General features: G+C 41.4%; 1 protein-coding gene across 5 annotated transcripts in view; it reads right to left on the reverse strand.

Annotated features, from left to right (window-relative positions):
* afap1 (actin filament associated protein 1) overlaps positions 1–21,413 on the reverse strand; it is a 231,440-nt gene that overhangs the window by 44,557 nt on the left and 165,470 nt on the right. For all 5 annotated transcript variants that reach the window (XM_075450688.1, XM_075450689.1, XM_075450685.1 and 2 more), the window contains exons 4-6: positions 5,247–5,355; positions 4,882–5,093; positions 4,600–4,779 (exon numbers count right to left, since the gene is read on the reverse strand). In XM_075450688.1, coding sequence (XP_075306803.1) covers positions 4,600–4,779; positions 4,882–5,093; positions 5,247–5,355 — 501 coding nt within the window. The remainder of the gene's footprint in view (positions 1–4,599; positions 4,780–4,881; positions 5,094–5,246; positions 5,356–21,413) is intronic.

Genomic DNA, 21,413 nt, shown 5'->3' on the forward strand with positions numbered 1-21,413 from the left:
TCCAATCAAGTTTGCTTGACTAATGGATTGTATATTTAATTACTTTGAAGCAAACATAAATAAATGTATACATTATACCCCATAATGATGCTGACATTATTATGTTTGACTTAAATTATGCACTAATTGAAGGTTAATTTGAATCTGTATATAACAAGGTCAATGGGAAGTGTTACCAGCGGTTGACTTGCTACTTTTGGATGCCTTAGCGCGTCAGGCTCTTGAAGAGACCGTGTAGATATCCTGCGGACACAGACGAATGGCTGACATCGCGATTAAGATTGCCAAGGACTGTGCTGCTGTAAATATGCAACTTGCTAGAGCCACAACTCCAGAGAAACACGCCGATTAAACCCAATTCCACCACACGTCCAGGTCCTCACCACCCTTGGATTTTTGGCCACTGGAACCTTTCAGAGGGAGATAGGAGACAGATGTCCCAGTCCTCTGTGAGTCGTGCACTCCCTATGATCATCAAAGCTCTCATCAGTTTATCACCCATGGTACATCAAATTCCCATACACCGCTGTCCAACAAGTACAAATTAAGAGGGACTGTCATGCCATGGCTGGACTGCCAATCATAATTGGAGCACGAGACACATATACGCATCAAAGCACCCGTGCCTTTGTGGAGCGCACTGAGCTGAAGGCCAGGTGGGTGTGTCTCGATACAGCAGGGGCCAAACTGCTCTATAGCCCAGAGAAGGCATGCCAGATTTGCACAATATTGCCATGAACAAGGGTCCCCCACTACCTGAACCAGCCCAGGCAGACCAGAAGGTGTGGTGCCAGAAGACCCCCCTCATGGACCACCCCATCAAAGAGCCATCATGATGAGGCAACAATTGATTGCACAGCTTTAGTTGCAATCATCGAGCGCCTGGCCATGGCGAGACGTTTTTTTTTTTAAGCCATTTTCATATCAAACCTTTTTTTTTTTTTTTTTTCGGTGACATTACGAACCACAGGTGACATGGAATTAACAGCACTCCTAATTGCTTCCCATTTCTTCGGTTTAGCAGGTTCCGTAATTCCACTGCTGACACTGCTAAAAAAGACAGATTTTCCTTTTTGGATCTCTGAAAGCAGAACTTCAATCTCAGAGCCCCTAAACTTGTTCTTTTTGCGCCTTAATGACATTCTCATGACTCAACACATTTCCTGGCACAGGAGAGAGGAAGCACAGCCTTATATGGTATAATTTTGGGCGTGGAGTATGCAAATTTACTATCCTCGTGCACGTGCCCCTTACATACGCACGGGTGGGAATTATCGTTAACGCAGGTCGTTTACACACTTTTTCCGAAGTTAAGAGCGTTTGTTGAATCTGACGTGGCGTGTTCGTACGAGACCTTCGTATGAAAAAAGTAAGAGAAATTTTGAATAAAAATACGAAAATGTTCTTGCATGAGGCCCAATGTTTTTATATTTCATCTTAAACTGCTGCCAAGTGCGCTTCTCCCCCGCGGGATTGCACCTAAATGAAATAAATGAATGGGTTACCATTCAAGCAGTTTTCCCCTGTAATATTATTGTGATTGCAAAGGACTACATTTAAACTTCTGCTTTTGCAGCTGCAGCGGTGTTGCACTTCTTTCTAAAAACATGTTGAAACTCGCCGTATGAGCGCATTAAGATTTCCAATTCAAGGTTGGTGAAAAACGTAGCCCCTCCTCTTCCCCGTTGCCATGGTGACTCGTCGAATCGGGGCTCCATTGATGTTGGCTTTTTAAAGTTGCACGCGCTAAACTCAAGGTGAAACTACTCAGAGTTGACTAAACTCACTCAAATCAGCGTTTCTGGAACCGAAAACTCAGAGTTTTCTATCTCAGAGTAAATCAACTCAGAGTTCAGGAATAGACTCAGAGTTTGTTCAGTTTGCCCCAGGTTACCAACTTCAGCTGATCAATAAACAATGACTAATTGTTGTCATTGTAATTAATAATAAAAATGACTAACTGAATAAAGGAGAAAAACAAACAGTTTGAAGCTGATGGTAGGCAGCTATTAACCTGGTTCTCACGCAGATGGATGTTTCTCATCCATCTGGAATTTTGTCGGTTGCCTAGCTGTTCTCTGCTGTGAGTAGGCGGGGGTTGTATTCAAAAACCTCTCGAACCTGATTGGAGAATTCAATGTGTGTGTCCCGTACTACTTCGACCAATCATATCAAAAGCGGACGTGACGCGTTGGAGCGCGACCAGTCTCTCGGTCTGTGGTGGAAAATAAACAAAACACAACAGCAGCGAGCAAAGCAGGAGCTAGCAGCAGCTAATCGTCCGGCAATGGCGGTAAATGATAGATGTCGACTGTGCAGTGAAAATCTGCAAATAAAGGGAGTCCTCACAAATAGCAAGAAGCTTTTTGACAAAAATACCAACGAGAAATCCGTAAGCGAACGTCTTTCTGAACTTGGTTTGACGTTGACAGACGTCCAGCAACGGTCATGCCGTGTGTGTATGAAATGCCACCGCTCTATATGTAGGCTGGAAGAATCGCTAGCCACGTTAAGGGCATGGCAAAAAGCCGAAGCGGAGCCGAGTTGCTCTACAACTGTGCATCCGTGTCGCCATTGTTGTTGTCGTACTGTGTTTGAATGTGTTCGTTGTCGCGCCGGATGCTACGTCATACCTGTTAACACCCCGCCCCACGATTGTGATTGGATCTAGGCATAGAGGCGGGCCCGTTTATGGGGTAACCGAAGACTTCGGGCTCAACAAGGCGCGCCCAGACCCTCGTGCGAGCTCACGAAGTGTAACGAAGATGCACGAAGCACGAAGGGTCTGCGTGAGAGCCAGGCTAGGCAGCTATATCACTTGGTTTAACTTTTATTTTAACAAGCCTGAAAGAATGACAGGAGAAAAAGCCTGGTGGCAAAACTGCAGCAAAGGAGCTGGCAGAGGCCTGAATGCTGAAATAACAAAACAGCCATGGATGAAATATGCAAAGGGGGATCTTAAAATAGAACACAATAGGTGTTTTTTTTAGTTTTTTTTACCTCGGTTATTTTGCAGACAAGTCCAGCTGCCAGAAGGAAAAAAGATCAGACAGCTAAAGACAAGACTATGGGAAGCGAAAAAGGTAGAGGTGGAATGTGTGACAAAGAGGAGAGGGATCATAGGGGGACTAAACCAAACATTTTCCCATAAGAGAGATACCAACAGAAGCACCCGTTCATAACAAAACCAGTCATACAATATCAGGAAAAGTCAAAGGCCAAATTCTTCTTATAAAGAGCTCCACCCTTTCATCTTAGTGCACCTAACACAACAACAACCAAAAGGAAACCGATCCCAACAACAAAACTCTCAATAAGTTATCTGTGTCTCCCCTTTAGGAGATGATTTGTTAAGTATTTGAATACAGTTGTACAATACGATCAATCAAGAGAATCTATTTTCAAATCGAATGATTTGGTTGAATTCGTTACAATTTTACAGAATGCAGTCTGACACTTTTATTTTGTTTAAAGTGGATATTCATTTTCCTTTGTAGTGATTGTGCAAACTCACTCTTACTTATACTGTGACAATGATGTGTAAATCTCGCTGACTAATCTAGAACAAAACCTTGGTCAACCAAATTTTGAAAGTAAATCTGGTCACTGTACGGTTTATTGCACATTTTGTATAATCAAGGGGGAGCACTGATATAATTACATCTTTAGCATCAAATTTGGGTTTTAATTCATATCTCCCCTATTGAGCACCATTATGCAATGAGACACACGAGGTACATACATAGCTTCTAACAGGATTATTTAGCTTCTTTACTGTTGGACAGGGCTGCACTGTGGTGTGTTGGTTAGCATCATCGCCTCACAGCAAGAGGGTTCCAGGTTCTATTTCAAGCTGGGGCCTTTCTGTGTGGAATTTGCATGCGTCCCTGTGTATGCATGGGTTCTCTTTGGGTACTCCGGGTTCCTCCTACCGTCCAAAAGCATGCACATTAGGTTAATTGGTGTCTCTAAATAGTCCCTAGGAGTGACTGTGAGTGTGTTCCTTTGTCTTTGTGTGGCCCTGTGATGGACTGGCAACCTGTCCAGGTTGTATCCTCTCGCCCAATGATGGCTGGGATAAGCTCCCGTGACCCTACAGTTGGATTAAGTGGATAAAGTAAATGGATGAACTGTTGGACAATCAAGTATCCTGTGACTCTGAATTATTTAGACCCAAACTGTTGAAGGCAATTCATCGTTTGTGAGAGAAGAAATGAGAAATGAATCCTTCAATCTGACTGCTTATCAAAATTCTGTCTGGTCCTAAAAATGGAAGAAAACAGTGTTCACTCACGGTCCCTGAAGTTGCTTCTCATACAGTTTTTTATCTAATCAGTTCAGCACTTTCAGGGCTTCTTGTCCATTTCAACTGAAAAGCCAGGCTACACAAACTGATATGTATATATCAGGTGAAACTCCGAAACATGCAAATAAAGTACCATTAAAATATATTAGTTAGAGCATTGTCAGCTGAATCTGCATTACTTGATCTGGACACGATTAACTACGGTAACTTTGTTCAATAACCAGTAAGGGAACTCCTGCCTCAATGCAATTTGACAGGAAAAGCAGAAATAACGTTACAGAGGTTTATGTTACCTTGAGCCACTCCTCGGCTTGTTCTTTGCTCTGCACAGCCAGCACCAAGGCATCCGCCCCCTGGTGGACAATCTTTATTTCATGCTTCTTCTTCTTGCCGTCCTTGGGAATGTGAGTGATGCTGCATCCTGACAGGGTTAGCTCCATCTGGGGGGTGTGATCCTTGGAGGATTTGTAGCACTGAAGGGAGAAAAAATGGCTTACATTAAACTGGATAAGCCTAACATGATACTACTGTAACACATTGCAGTTATGTCATGACAACAAACGAGTTTCTCTCACCAGCAGTTTGTTGTCTTTGATAACACAGAGGAGTTTGGTCCACTGGCCGAAGCGTTTCTTGCGCAGCAGAAAAGCGCAAATTCGGGCATCTTTCACCAGATCCATGGACGCCTCTTCAGACGGCCACTGGTGATGCATCTTCTGTCCCTTCCCATCCTCCTCTTCCTCATCATATGACTCATAGGAACTGCTCATGGCGTCCGAGTCATAGTCTGAGAAGGCATAAATAAATTACTTATTCAAGTAAAATTAACTGGATTTGTTGTATCTCTTCAGCAACACATCTATGAACTGGTGCATAGTTTGTAGTTATGAGGCAGGAGATTATACTAGATATAAGTAGTGACAATAAGTCTGCTACTCACTAGAGGTGATGTACTCAGGAGTCTTCCCCGGACTTAAAGGAACCGCCTCCTCATAGTAACCTTCTGGAAGAGAGGAGCTGGGCAGTGGAGGAGGGGCAGTGTTTGGGGCCTACAGAGAAAACAAGTTTCCACAGATTACACTAAGATTTTTCCCCATTGTTATTCCAATTCAAAATGACACATCAATTGCACACAGTGATTACAGTTTAATTGATTTTATATGCGTTTACCCCGTACAAGTCAACTGACATTTAAGAGTTTCTCTGTCTCATTCCTGCAGTTTGAACACAAAAGTGTACATATAAATGTTCCCATAAATCTGCTTCCAGATAAACTCTGCACAGCAAGTAAAAACACAAAAAGTAATGTGAAGATGAACTATGAAAGTGATATTATCTTGGAAGTCTTGGAAGGTGGTTGATCAAATTTGATTTATCTCCACATCTGCCTGTGATCAATGTCAGGACTTCGAGACAGGAAGTCATTACTTCCAATATGTGGCTTCTGTGGAGCCATTCTTTCAAACAAAGCAAGGATAATATGAAAGAAGTAATTTATGATGACATCAGTGAAGAATTAGCCTTCAACATGTCAGTCAAAAACAGGTCACTTCGTATAGAAGCACTGGAGCCAGGCAAGAATGCTTGTAGGCAAGTAAAGACAATTTTATGAGAAAGAGAAAGAGAATGAGTGGCCAAAATAAGTGTTGTTTTAAGAAACTGACACTTAATAATCACTAAAAGTGATTTCTATACCCACTTAGTCCAACTCAGGCTTGGAAGGGGGGCTGGAGCCTATCCCAGCTGTCATTGGACGAGAGGCAGGATACACCCTGGACAGGTCGTCAGTCCATCACAGGGCCACAGAGAGACAAGCAACCATACATACTCGCAATCACTCCTATGGTCAATTTAGAGTGACCAATTAACCTAACATGCATGTTTTTGGTGGTGGGAGGAAGCCTGAGTTCCCAGAGAGAACCAACGCATACATGGGGAGAATGCAAACTCTATACAGACGGTGATGCTGAGGTGATGGTGCTAACCACCACCACACAGCCCCATAAGTTAACTTGTTATCACAAAATCTAAAGAAAAGCGTCGCTGTTTGTACTTCATGATCACGTGTGACCTCTGTTTTAATGTGTTCTCTACAAATTCTTTTGCCAGAGAAAGTGATCAGCTCCACAAACTGACATTATTTGTCCTGGCCAGGGCTGCGTCCCACTCTGATGTTTCACTGATTACTAATGACAGAATCGCAGCTATAAACATTAAAACTGATTATGTGGCAGCACACAAAAACAAATGTCTATACATATATGTCTAGTGTAACATATATTTGTAATCCCAGCTTTTCATGATTTCAGAAAGATCTTCCACTACTCAATATGTCACTGTAATGAGGTTATTAGTAATTAATATTTTTAAGAAAAGTTAGTTTGACGGAAGAAACTTCAATCATTACATTTATCAAGCCAAGCGCTGGTAATCAAACACACTCTTATTATTTGATCATCATCCAGTGTGAGTACTTCTATAAAAGCAGAAGTTTTGGCAGTTTGCTGGTCCAGAGCATTGAAGTGTGTGTTAACACAATGCCAAGGAGGAAAGACATAAGCAAAGATCTTAGAGAAGCAATTGTTTCTTCCCATCAATCTGTAAAGGGTTATAAAGCCATTTCCAAACTCCAATCCACCATTCTACAGAAAGAAAGATTAATTCATTCACTATTTGAAAACATTCGAGACGGCTTTCAATCTTCCTAGGAGTGGATGTCACAGTAAGTTCATCACAAGGTCAGACTGTACAATACTCAGAGAAACTGTAAAAAACCCAAGAGCTATATCTCAGACTCTACAGGCCTCAGTTAGCATGTTAAATGTTAAAGTTGATGACAGTCCAATTAGAAAAATATTTTGGCAGATGATTTGGGCTTGGGGGCTAGTGTGGTTGTTAGCACCGTCGCCTCACAGCGAGAGGAATCCAGGTTCAACTCCCGGCTGTGGCCTTTCTGTGTGGAGTTTGCGTGTTCTCCCCGTGTATGCATGAGTTCTCTCCAGGTACTCCGACTTCCTCCCACTGTCCAAAAACATGCATGTTAGGTTAAGAGGTGTCTCTAAAATTGTCCCTAGGAGTGAGTGTGAGTGTGAGTGTGTGTGTGGTCGTTTATCTCAAACTGCAGACCTCAACCTGCTTGAAATGCTGCTTCTGGATTTTGGCTTAGTTATTGTAACATAAACATGTTTATTGTCAAGTGGCGTTGTGCAACTGAGGTTCTATTACTCAATTTCAAGAACTGGTAAGAATCAGACATCTTTTTAAATTACTTCTTGATAGTTAAAATTGTACAATTCAAAGTGAGGGTACGTTCTTTTCCATATAACTGTAAACAGTGAATTTTGGTAAGTAAACCTGAACTTAAAGTTACATTGAAAACACCTTCAAATCAGACTTTTCTTTTTTGTACTTTTCAAAGGGGTTACATAGCACCACAGATGGCACAGTAAGACTTAAACATAGAGCAGCATATTTTTACCCTTGGAAACACAATATTTCATAGCTGAACAATGTGTAGACTGTGTTTATCTGCTGAAAAGCCAACTCACATGCTTCCAAAAATGTAATGGAATTTTATGTTCATGTAGTGAAGTCATAAAATCCTTTAAACCAGTGTGAACATTTCCCAATGTTAAAACATTTTATACTTGTGATATTTCTATGCCTTCCTAAGAGTGAAGGATTTATTTTTTTCAAGTGCCAGTTATGATGAAAAAAAGTGCTTTTAAACCACTGCTTAGCAGAGACTGATGGATAGACTATTAAAGGCTTGATGTTTCTTCTGGAGCTTCATTCTAATAAGTAGCTTACACAGACTACAAGCTAGTACCAGACAACCTCAAAGTGCATGAAATGCTGTCAACCTGTAAAGGCCTTATAAGGCCACACTCTAAGACCAAATCAAGCTGTGATGGCTGCAGACTGTTTTCCTCTCATGGAAAACCCCTTTGATTTGGCTTTTTATTTTATTTACTGGTAGAAGCCACAATTTTCCGATAATAAATGGGGGAAACACTATAACTGTTATAAACTGTACGCACCATGGGCCATTGGTTACAGCCAAACCAATCAGGGGTCGGCACTGCAGTGATGTCAGCACCCACTGTTGTAGCAATGTGGAACATTCATGAAAGGATATGGCTGACGTGCACTTCTACAAAGTGCAGAAAGTATGTGTCACTGAGGTGGACTGTCCAGCATTGCAGTAAAATGCTATAATTACGGTATTTCTGTGATGAAAGAGAACTACTCAATTCTGTTGAAATAAACCTGTTGGGAAATCCAAATGCCAAGAAAAGGGTTATCTATTATAGTAAATTATCCTAATAATAACGATGACAATAAATTTGACAATCATTGTTAAGGCTTCGTGAATCACATGGGCTTAAATGTTTGATTTGATTTGGCTAATGTATTTAATGGGCCAAGTTACTTTGCTAGTGGAAAAGGCAGAGATGAAAAATACTGAAAAGACTGGTTGGATAGGACTAACAGCGACTAAAACAGCTACACATAATTGGATCCTCTCAAATGGCCAACTCTAGTCTAATGTTTCAGAGCCACATTTGAAAGAAGGCCTTCAGATTGACCATATCTGTATCTGAATCACCTTATGAAATGGATAAGACATTAATAAATACTGAGATCAAGGAGACATGCTGGGCAAAAAAACTGCCATTGGCAAGAGGCTAAGTAATGCCATTCATATTCACTTTAATGTCTTGGTTACTTGGGTAAACACAGACAAATATCCAAAATGTTATCATACTATATGATTTGTTGTACATCTGAAAGGCACTCTCAAGACATTGACCCATGTGTCCAAAACTAAGCTGTACTGTTACACACGGTGCAAACAATCACATCTTGCCTTTTGAATTAATTGCTTTCAAAAGGCCTTATTTGGCCTTACTTTCCACCATTTTATGCAGCAGCATATTTGTTCATTTACAAGCTAAACCAGCTCTATGCCACTCAGTGACAAGTTGGAGTCAAAGCGCAGATGAATTTTGGAAATAGAAGATAAACACTGAGAAACACCGAATCTTTCCAACAGTTCATTAAAGTTGTTAAAACTCCGAGATGACTGCATATTTTCACTTACTTTTCCATCGTCAAGCCAGCCGCTATAGTGTTCCTCATCTCCCCTTTAATCTCTAACATCGCTGTTTGGCATAAGATTCATCACTGGAACTTATTTGGAATTGGGCATGTAATTTGAGATGTTTCTTCAAGCAAGACCCAATATACCAAAGCCAGTGAAACTGTCACCTAAGGCATTCTTTGTTCAGTGCATCTGAGTTTCTTCTTCTTTGTCAGCAAACCCCATCCCCTCTGCTATTCTTTGTCTTCCACCCTGCCTTTTTTCTACGACTGTCGAGAAAAAGTCATGTGGCGGCCCAGGCCTCCAGAAGAAACCTTATCGCATATCCTTTGGGGGAAGCAGCGGTTCGGTGAACTCATTTCTTGGCAGGAATACACTGCCCTGCTAAACTCAAGCGCTGCCAGCATTCTCCTCCCTACCCAGCCCCAAAGTAAAAGAAATATCCCCCTGTAGAGTAAGACAGGAGGAAAGAGATACAGAAAAGCGAAAAAGAATGAAAGTACTCAGCCAGAAGGGTCAAACAATAAGCCACAATGTGAGGTCTGAGAAGAAGTTAATGTGTAGCTGGGCTTGTTTGTGTTGTTGTAGAAAGATTGTTGATATGAAGTATGCTGCTCTATTTCTCAAATCACAGTGATTTCCTTTAGCAAACTTTTAGGAAAGAGTATTAACATTAATAATGATGCAGAAGCTCATTGTTTAGGTAAGCGTTTTTTCCCTGAGTGCAAAAGAATCCTTTACATTTCACTCAAGAGAATATGATCCCACTGCTCTGCTATGTAGTGACTCAAAGCTTAGAGGCACTGGGGTGATGAGATGTGACTAGTGTGTTTTGGTGTATTGCACACACGCACACACACACACACACGTACATACACACACACAAAGATATAAACACAACAGCAGAGTTTTCCTGTGTTTTCATTACTCAATGCAACAGCTTGGCTACAAGTGACTTGCAGATGAATTACTCAACAACGCTCTGAAACAAACAAAGGTTCATTGGGATCATGATGTATACTGGCGCTCTGCTGTCCATAAACAGACAGAATTTTTGCTAAAATAAAGAGAAACACTGACTCTTTGACTTCATCTGCTACACAGATTTTCCGACTTTCTGCACATAACAGTAGCAATCTGCTGTGGATCTGAGCAGGCTTAAAAAAATATATTTCTTTCACCCGCCACATGTGATTAGATGGAACTTCCAATGTGGCAGTAACCGTTTAGTTACTGTATGTTGGTTTTGCCTCTTTGGAGCCGGAGGAAATCAGGTGCAAACACAACAACAAGATATTATTACCATTTAAATGGTATAGGAAACTGGTTATGAAAATGTTGTCCTACATTTGTGCTCAGTTCTTGGTCAACTCATATTTATTTAAAGCTATGGTAGGTAATCCTAGAGAGCTAGCAAGAGAGCTAGCAAGATTCGAAAGTGTCCCCTCCTCTAAGCTCCACCCCCCCCTCCCCATTCCGTCAGTGCTTCATCCAAAGCCGGTAGAACCGCATGCGCACACGGAGCAGGGAGCCGACAGAGGGGGGCGTAGGCAGAAAGCAGAGGCATCTGATTGGTTTTTGTAGGCGCTCCAATCCGAGATCAGCGGGACGCTGATCTCGGATTGGTCAGCTTTTTCTCAGTCCTGCAGCTGCCACAGAGGTCTGATTATTTTCGTCCCTTTTTCTAAATACATCTTGTATAGATTTCTCTCAGGACAGACGGACCATTTCACCCAGTATTACAAAATGTGTTTCTGAACAGGATTACCAACCATGCCTTTAAGGTGAAGTATTTGAGCTCTAACTTTTAATATTTCAATTTAAATGACTTTGACCCCAAATATGTTACTGAACTGTGATGTCAGTGCAGGCTGGAACAGTTAAGACAAAAGGTATATTCACACTTGCTGCTTGTTTTTATTGTTCACACTGACATTTTCTTTTTTCCATATCAAACCAACATATCCCTAAAATGACTAATAGAAGTTCATACCCTGAATGAACAACTTCTGTGGTGTGTATGTTAATGACAAAACTTCGGAAGAAAGCTGTAGGATGTGATAAAGGTGCTCACTGGATTTGAGTAGCTTTTACATGTGGTAATCTTTACAAGCAGAAATGTCTTAAAGACATTTTTTAAATGTCTAAAAAAGGTCAAAATAGTGTTGCAAACACAAATGAAGACATCCTGCGAGGAAATGGTGGTTTCCGACTGCCAAAATAGGAGTAACATGGCTGTTACATGTAGAACAAAGATGTAAATTAAATCTTTACATTTGGATGTCTTTGGTCTGTACTGCTTTTATATTAAAACCAAACTTCATCGTATTCTAAGACCCACCAGGGTCTTTTCAGAGGGTTTGGTCAGTTTGTTTGGTGTGAAGTTCAGATGACACACATCTTCAAATGTTCTGCACTAACAGAGCAACTGCACTAGAGATGGCTTTAACTAAACTAAACCTACTATGCATCATAAATTAATAAAGGCTCAATCCCTAATTCCACCCTTTGGCCCAATCGCTTAGCACTACGCCTCCAATTTACAGGGGTAACATGTTCCTTTTGTTTTAGGGTATAAGGGAAAAGTGGTTATCTAGCTCTTCAACTGAGGCTTTAAGGGGTCATTTGGCTAGATGATCAGCACTCCAAAAAGAAAATAGGTAACCACTTGAACTGTTAATGTTTAAGGCCTTAGACAGTTGTGAACTCTACTATGTACAAATTCCACTCTCAGATCCCACTAAAACTTGAATATGTCATCTGAACAAAGTCTGAGCAATAAATTGTCACAGGAACATAGTAGTAGCAATGATGATAGGCAGCTTGACTATTTAATATTGGGAGAAAAACAAAACATGCGTTGCTAAACATGTAAAAAATAAGAAAAACTGCCCATCAAACAGAATAAAAAGCACAAGCAACTTTGCTAACTGCCATTAAATTACATGCTGTTAATGCTAGAAAGAACTCCTGACATGCTTTAAACAATTATAGTAGGAGTGTAAAGGGAGTTTCTTTTTACCGTCATGGTCGGAATGCTTTTCCTCCATGACAAGAATACATTTCTAGAGGAAATGCTTCTATCACCATCAGCAGAGCAGCTTGTACAGGTCATGTTCATGGATGCAGATCAGAAATGCCAAAGTTCCACAGTCATAATGTGTAATTAAGTCGCGGTACAGGAGCCCTGACCTTGGTTTGGATACTTTGAATGGGAGGTTTGTCTGCTGCTCGGGCACTGGCCTCAAACTCACAAGTATTCATTTTTGCCCCGAGTAGGAGGAATGGACCTGAATAAATGTTTCTGCCACAGAGCCTGTGGGACGCTGGAATGCAAAAACTGAGCAGACACAGGAAAGCCAATCCTCAAAGAAAGGATTTCAGGTAAAAACTGCATTTTCTATGATTCCTGGAAAACAACCAATTTGCACCAGCATGAGACAAAGGATTTCCAACTGGTGCAAATTCTCATTGATTCATATTCTTACGTTCTATTTGACATCAAATGTTACAGAATGATAGCTGGTTGACTTACCAGCAGTGCCTTGGTGATTAACTGGAAGAGTTTATTTCATTTTTGGAAATAAAATAAATGGAATTTTCTGCAAGGCTTGAATAGACATGAAACGCTCCTCGCTGAGTCATCAGCACAAGTTTAACATCACTGTCATGTTACGTGATGACCACGCATGACATTGAGTTTAACAAAAAGAATTTATTAATAAACTCAGAAAAAGATGCGAGAAACAAAAAAAAAAGAAAACAAAGCCCCCCCCCCCAAAAAAAAAAAAAAAACACAGGTTGTGCTGGAGGTACAACCCTGCTGGAGTGCAGAGTTCCAGTGAGTTCCCAGAGCTGAGCCTTTCTGCTCTGACCTGGTGGCCACCCAGCCAGGTGCCATTAAAGCTGCAGTCGGCAGGTTTTCAAAATTGCGAGTCTAAAGTCGGAAAATTCGAACTGATACAACTTTCAGGTCCCTCCCCCAACCTCTAACAAGCTCCGAATCGCCCCCCAAACCCCTCCCCCTCTGTGGACGAGGTTGTGCACGTGAGTTCACACCAGTGTGAGCGCACACAAGCTGGGGCAGACTCACGCTCAGCAGCGTGTGCACAAGCTGTGATTGACAGGTAGGATTCCTCCACCCTAACTTGATTGGTTAAAAACAGCCGGGAGCGCTCGGTTTTTGCAAGCATGATTACAGGCTTCAGAGGGAGCTACAGATTTCGTTATTTTTTCTAAACAGCCTATTTAATATTCTACTTCCAGAATCCCATGACAGTTCAAGCTAATATGACAAAAAAAAAAGTTGCCGACCGCAGCTTTAAAGGTGATAGAGAATGGTTGAATGGGGCATTAATCCTTGTTCTGTGATGTGATATGTAGCCCAAAAAAAATTGGTTGGGTCTGTAATGGCTCAGAACCTCCCTAAAAGGCTCTCTGAAACAGCTGTTACTATGCTGGGTTTAGAATGCGTCTTTTTCCCTTATTGGTGTCGTTTCAGAGCTTATCTGGCAACCTCATTATGAAATGCAGGTAGGTGTTGGCGCTATTCGGTTGCCGTTGCTTGATTGGCTGCCCTTGCTCTCACTGAAAACAGAGCTATAGAGTAATACACTGACTGGAAAGAAAGCTCATCAGAATCAGAATTCGTTTTATTGCCATTGTTAGTGAACAGTGTTCACTAGGAATTTGCTGCGGCGTAAGGTGCAAACATGTAACATAGGATATAATAATAAAAAATAAAGAATAAAAATATATGAATATAAAATGTACAAGGTGTGTACAACAATACACAGTATCCAATATACAGAGCAACAACAGTGCAGCTTCATTAGTGCAATTTTAAAGGGACACTCCACCCATTTGCATTAGGCTTTGCATTGTTAGAAACCCAGTCATACTTTTGAATGGTCATGCAACACTCTCGCATTTCCCCCTGAGACGGGAGAAATCCGTATTCACCTCTTTACACTTCCTCCTACAATGACGCAAAAATCGTCATTTTGCGTCATTGTAGGAGGAAGTATAAGAGGGGTGGATTTCTGTTGAGACTACAAGCGCTAGTTCCCACCCTTCAACACCGCCCATAGGGGGGTTGGACCTAATGCGCTAACAGACCTATCACAGATCAGTGCCAGTGCTTTAGACTGGCAGAGAGCTGCAGCTAACTATATATATATATATATATATATAGGTATAGGTATATATAATTGTCATGAGATCCACACTCCTTACCAGTTGGTGGCGGTAATGCTGCTTTAAGTTGTTTGCCAACCGCCAATAAAAAAAACTAAATAGAGAGAGAGAGAGCTGCAGCCAGTGTTGCCAATTTAGCGACTTTGTCGCTAGATTTACCGACTTTTGGCCATCTCTGGCGACAAAAAAAATAATCTAGCGACTTAGCGACTTTCGGGCTCAATCTGGCTAAATCTAGCGACAATTTAACTTGTTTTGTGAGTGACAAATCAGTTGCCCCGCGACACCATACAAGCCGAGACAGAAGCACTGCAGGACGGCGGCAACCCGGCATACCGTCATTTCCTGTCAAAACGGCAGTTTCAAGCTAGCTACAACGAGGGTAGGTTCACTTCCTGTTTTCAAAACAAAAGCACCTTTTTATCGTAATGGCTTTCCCTATGATAAAAGGCAACGGGTATTTTATTTTGTCAAAATAACCGGAAGTGCGTTGCTCACTGCGGCTAGCTTTAGTAGCGCCGAATTCGTCGGAACAAAATTGTAAATAGCCGGTATTTTGGCAGGTTTTTAACACGTTGGGGATCTAAACGACTACTTTCTGGCCTGGAAAGTTTCAAATGTTGCTAAAGTTTACAGAGTTTAGAGCTGAAATCAGCTTCAGGCCGGCTGATTTCGGCTCGGGTAGGAGCGAAAATATATAATATGGGCGTGGTTACGTTACTTATGACGTCATGACGCAATCTAGCGACTTCTAGCGACTTTTCAGAGAGCCAATAGCGACTTCTTGTGATTTTTTTTTGGCAACACTGGCTGCAGCTAACACGGAGGACTGGACTGGGATTTTGAAGAAGATATCGAGCTGGGGCGAATTGGTGGCGCCCTGGAGACCTACTTTAGAATACCTAAAGTCAACTGGAAACGACAGCCAAAGCCTACAGGGCCAAATGGATGTCTTTCTGTAAAGTAAGTTTGTTTTCTTTGTTACTATGTCAAGGAGTACTCTTGCTAACACGCTAACGTGGCATGTTCATTGCACAAATAGCTTGCAGTTATGCAAGCTACTGTGGCACGCTAGGCTCAAATGCCATCACTCACTTTGTGATCAATGTTTTGTCTAGACAATTTCGTCTAACAGCCTACCGGCACTTTCTTGAGTGGGTCCTGCAAGTAGAGAGATTGGGCAGAGGGCGTCGTGTCGTGCAGGCTATCCGCCAGAACTACCCAGCTCCAGACGGCCAGTACTGCGGGCAAGTGGAGGACGCTCAGGAGAAGCTATAGTTTCCTTGTTTTATATTCATTCAACAGTTGTATTGTTTGTATAGTTATTTAATTAAATGGTTAAAATGTACGTTGTTGTGGTTCTTTCTTAGTAATGTTGCTCCAAGTGTATTCGAGTTATTGAACGACCAACATTTCAGAACTGGAACTACCTAGCAACTGTTACCTCAGATGACAAAACGACAGAATTGTGATCATAGCCTACCTATAATTACTATAAATTATGAAGCATTACAAATATACATTGCATTATAAGTTTGTTGCAAATCAGTTACCTCCTTCCAAGTTTATGATGCTATTCTAAACTTTGTTGAAGGCAGACAGGAGAGAAGGAGTGACATTTTGTTTTTTAATTCACAAAATAAGAATTGTCATGAACATAAAGACACACAAACAACATTATCCACACTATAAAAAAAGAGGTATTGACCCTGTGATTGAGTATACAGTAAGGTGCTCGATGGAAGTGCAAACAGGTAAGGCAGTGACATGATTTCCAGGTAGCGTAGAGTCGGGTGGAGCTGTACACTCTCGGGGGAGTGGCCTGCGGATCTTGAGCATTGCAATGCACTACGGGGATTGTTGTCTTTAATCCACAAGCACAAAAAAGTCATTTTCTGCCTTTTCTCGGTCAAGAAGGCACCAAATTAAAAATTTATGCTACTATTCTACTACATATATGGCCCACTTTCAATACATATTCATGTCTCCACTGGTGGAATGTTCCTTTAATGATGGTAAAGTGACTAGGGCAGGTTACGAGGTGATTATGAAGTGTTCATAAGTCCAACTGCAAGGGGGAAAAACTGTTTTTGTGACGGGAGGTTCTGGTCCGAATGGACCGAAGCTTCCGATTGCTGAAAAAGTGACATCACTTTTTCACAAAAACGGATTTTGGGGGATATTCTGGGGGCTATTCAAAAAAGGGGAGTACTTGAAACAGAGGTTCTGACACTTGCTGGCACTTCGTGTGTACTCCCCACAGCGGGGAGACTCAGAACTAACACCAAAAACGTGAAAAAGACGATTTTGAATGCGTCTTTTTCCCTTATTGGCGTCGTTTCAGAGCTTATCTGGCAACCTCATTATGAAATGCAGGTAGGTGTTGGCGCTATTCGGTTGCCGTTGCTTGATTGGCAACCGAACTATCCCTATCCCTTTTAACCGTAACGAGCTGGCAGTAGGCCCTGGAGACTCCTACATCCATCCATCACAATCCCAAACAATTATTGGGGAAGAATAAGCTTGTATATAAATATCTAATGTAAGGAGAATTTTTTTTAGAAAGTTATCAGAGCATTTCACTTCACAAAACTCATGCAAAATGTTGTAAAAAAAAGCATGAGTATTGTTTCCCCATGATAAACTGCAAGGGAAAGGATTTGGTAAGATTTGTTTAAAGCTTTATTCATCCAGAGACAGATTTTTGCTGAGGGCAAACTCTTTTCCAGTACCACCCTCACAGTTGTTCTAATTAACATCTGGGAACTGCACAGAACAGCTACCACCTCCTACTCTCTCTGGTTGCTTGTCTACTACTTGTACAACTGGAGGTTAAGTGTATTGCCCAAGGTCACCAGGATGGTAGTCATTTGAGGTAAGCGGGGAGTGATTCTCATTCACTTTCCTTGGACAGATTTTTGCAGCTAGTCCCAGCTACCGCTCTCATGTCAGTACTACCGCTGTCCATATTTATTCAAGCACATGTGTTTTCAGTCTCATCAAATGAACTCTGAATTGACCAAATGTTTACAAATAGTTCTTGCTTTATCACCACACCTCCAAATATTTGAGAGTTTTCCAAGCAATATGCCAGGGTATTACCCTTGTTGAACCTTTGTCACTTTAAAACCTACAATGAAAGTCAACAAGACTGAAAGAACAAAAAGGGACATGAGGGGTAAAATGTGGACAAACTCATTCCCCATACATTCTTTGAAGCTTAAGTGTGAGGTCAAAAGGCAGTGAACTTTAAATTGATACCAGACAGAAGGAGAAGATGAAAGAACAATGAGCAGAGCACTTAGGGTGACCTAGCATGTGCCATGAGGACCATTAGCCGGTAAAAATGATGATTGATATTTAACAGGTTTTACTGCATCTCCACTGGAAGACAATACTTTTCTTAAGTATACACAAGCATACATTCAAAAACATTCACACAAAGAAAATAGTAATATAGGAAGAAAGAAAAGTACTGCAAGAAACTAAACTCATATTGAACATACAAAGATATTAAATCTCTCATTGTAAATTCCCCTCTATGCAAGACTCGTTCAACCTTAAGACCTGCCAACCATTGCAATACACATCTAAGTGGTCCAGCTCTCTGTTTTTACATGAACCACCCATGCTAGTGTTACCTCTAACAAAATAAAACCTTTTTCGCTGCTCTAAATTTTTGGAACTCCATTTTCGCTTACCCTCAAGGACTTTCCACCCTTTCCTGCCTCAGGCGGATTTGTTAAGTGTGCTTTTTGCAGGACAGGTGCAATCACCAGAGTGCCGCTGCCGACAGATATGCCAGCTTTGCCAGCTGGGCTAAAAGAAAAACTGTAGTGAGATTGGGGTTGGGTGTTTCTTGCATTTCCTCACGTCACAAAGAGGTGTAAATGTGGGTCAGCAGGAGCTGTTGGGAGGAGGTAGGAAGTGGGGCTCCACAGATTTGTTAACAGGAGAGTGGGCCAGCTCCCCTTGTGCAATAAAGTATGTCCATATCTAGAAATGGGGGCAGTCTATTTGGAGTTCAATCAACAGGGAGGCTATGAAGACACTCTAAAAAGGCAACAGTGTGTTGCCTGTGGGAGATGCCACATGCAGGGTGAATGGTAATTGTTGAAAAGTTGATCTTGGAAGAGGATGGCCATCAATGAGTTCACTATTAAAGGATAAGTGTGGTATTTTCAACATTAAGCCTCTTTTCTGAGTCGTCTGCAATGTTTTAGAACCCCCCTCACCGCTTTTTTGATGTTTACTGCTGTCTCCGGTATTTGCCTAATTTTGATTAATCTCAACCTGCTTCAGAATGTCAAATAAAACACGACAGAAGCAACTTTTCGCAACGAAATTTGATATGGATTACCAGTGCACACCAGTAACCACTCCGGTGAGTTGATGATTTTGAAAACGGACGTTTATGGTGCTTTTACGGACCTTTTTGGACATGCACATGACTTGCCATTGTGAAGCAGGTTGAGATGAATCAAAATTAGGCAAATACCGGAGACAGCAGTAAACATCAAAAAAGCGGTGAGGGGGGTTCTAAAACATTGCAGACGACTCAGAAAAGAGGCTTAATGTTGAAAATACCGCAGTTATCCTTTAAGAGGAACAAGCATGAAGAGGCTTGCAGTAGAGGCACCACATATATGCAAGTCTATACTGGGTGTTCAGCATCGTCTGACTGACTGCTGTTCCTGACTGTGGAGCATGCACCCCTCCACATTAACGGATCTGAAATAGAACAGGTCAGCTGCTTCAAGTTCCTTGGGGTTAATATCAGCCATGATCTCACCTGGTCTGCCCACACAGACAAGGTGGTCAAAGCTGACCGGAAACGCCTCTTCTTCCTGAGGAGACTCAAGAAGTTTGGCATGAACCCAGTCATCCTCACCAACTTTTATAGGTGCACTATAGAAAGCATCCTGACTGGTAGCATCTCAGTGTGGTTCGGTAGCTGCACAGCCATGGACCATAAAGCCCTACGCAGTGTGGTCCGATCTGCTGAAACTTCCAACCCTTCAGGACATCTACCACACAAGATGTCTTCGTAGAGCTGGCAGAATCCTAAAAGACTGCCATCACCCATCCTTCAGACTGTTCACCATGCTGCCTTCTGGTAGGCGGTACAGAAGGATCCGATCTCGCACCCGCAGAATAGAGAACAGTTTCTATCCTACGGCCATCAGGCTCCTAAATGGACTATAATTGCACTCTCATCACTTACACACTCGACACTTACACTTATACGTTACACACTTTATACTTTACACATGCCTACCTCCACTGCTGTTTGCACTGCAACTTGCAATGTTGCACAATATTGTATTTTTTATTTTACCTTATGTTATAGGTTAGTATAGGTCTTAGATTAGCATAGGCTATTATGTGTATTATATGTTCAGTACAGCTCTTGTAATTACAGTTAAAATGTATATTGTAGTATCCACATTGCCTATTTATTGTTACTGTCTTTGTTAGAGTACTTATGACATGACATGTTACGGCATGTTATGTCTTGTTATGGTAGCTGCTGTACGGTGTCCTGTCCTAAGAATTTCAGTGCCCAGTCCGACTCTGTTGTTCTGTGTATCTGACAATAAAAGACTTGACTTGACTGTCAGCTACACCAGGTCCCTTCTGACAAGGGCCCAGTATGATTGCACTGAGAGATGTATTCATGAATTCATACTTTTTGAATCCTCATGTGCAGAACTGATTAAAAAAATACAGTCTTTTTGACTGGCATGTTGTTTTTCTGAATAGAGATTAATCCAGGTGAGTGCACAGCTGGCGTGGTTACAAATATTTGCTTGTGGTTGGCCAAAGGGGGACCTAATCTACTGTTGTAGACTATTGAGGATAAAACTTACATCACACAGGGGTTGCACACGAGTGGACACAAAAATCAAGACAGTTTGACTTGTACTGCTCAAGTGTTTTTATTCTATGACCTGCAGTATACTCTGTTTATACTGGATAACCAGAGGTTATTTTTAAACTCCATCTGGGTTAGAAGCAGCAGGATCACAGGATTCAGAGTAAGAGGGTTCAGCACCCTGAACTTCTTTTTGGGATGCTCATCAGAGTTCTGACTATAAATGTTCTCTGAATTACTAACTGACGTTCTATGTTCCAATAAAATTTAATTATATCATTCATTAACAGCTAAAAAAAAAAGAAGAATTGTCCATCATCAACAGTCTCAAGTACAATGTCATTTGGAGATATGCTGTCCTTGAACGCCCAAATCTCAAACAGGATGTCATACTGGATTAAATCTATGTGCTGCCCCAACTATAAATCAAGCAGACACTCAACGATGCATCTGTATCCTTATGTGTCTGTTTGGGTTAATTTTCTTATCAACGTCTTCCATTTTGAGAGAGCATAAAGCCTGTCTTTCTTTTGTCTATTAAGCACTCTTAGTTTTCTTTTTGGCTCAACTGTAAACTCTATATGTCGTCAACCAGACTGTAGAAATACCTTAAATTTTCCCTTGGTGCTTTATTGAGTCACTTCGATCACATCACATGTCAGGAAAAAAGAACTTGGCTTTGTAAAAAGTGTTCTAATGCACAAGAGTGGGGAAAAAAGTTGTGAAATTGGTTTTCCATCTGTGCTCCAATTTCTCAGCAGGGACTTTTTCCAAGGAGTGTAAGTAGGCTGAAACAGCCCTGGCCCTGAAGACTAACCATGCTGTGGGCATGTGTCAATTAGTGAGGTCCCACTGCTCGCTGTAGTTACGACTCAATTTATCTCAAATTTGCCACATGTTTGGTTGCCCCAAAGACAATATGATTTGTTAAA

The sequence above is a fragment of the Odontesthes bonariensis genome, chromosome 19, assembly GCF_027942865.1.
Source record: "Odontesthes bonariensis isolate fOdoBon6 chromosome 19, fOdoBon6.hap1, whole genome shotgun sequence".
Taxonomy (NCBI): domain Eukaryota; kingdom Metazoa; phylum Chordata; class Actinopteri; order Atheriniformes; family Atherinopsidae; genus Odontesthes; species Odontesthes bonariensis.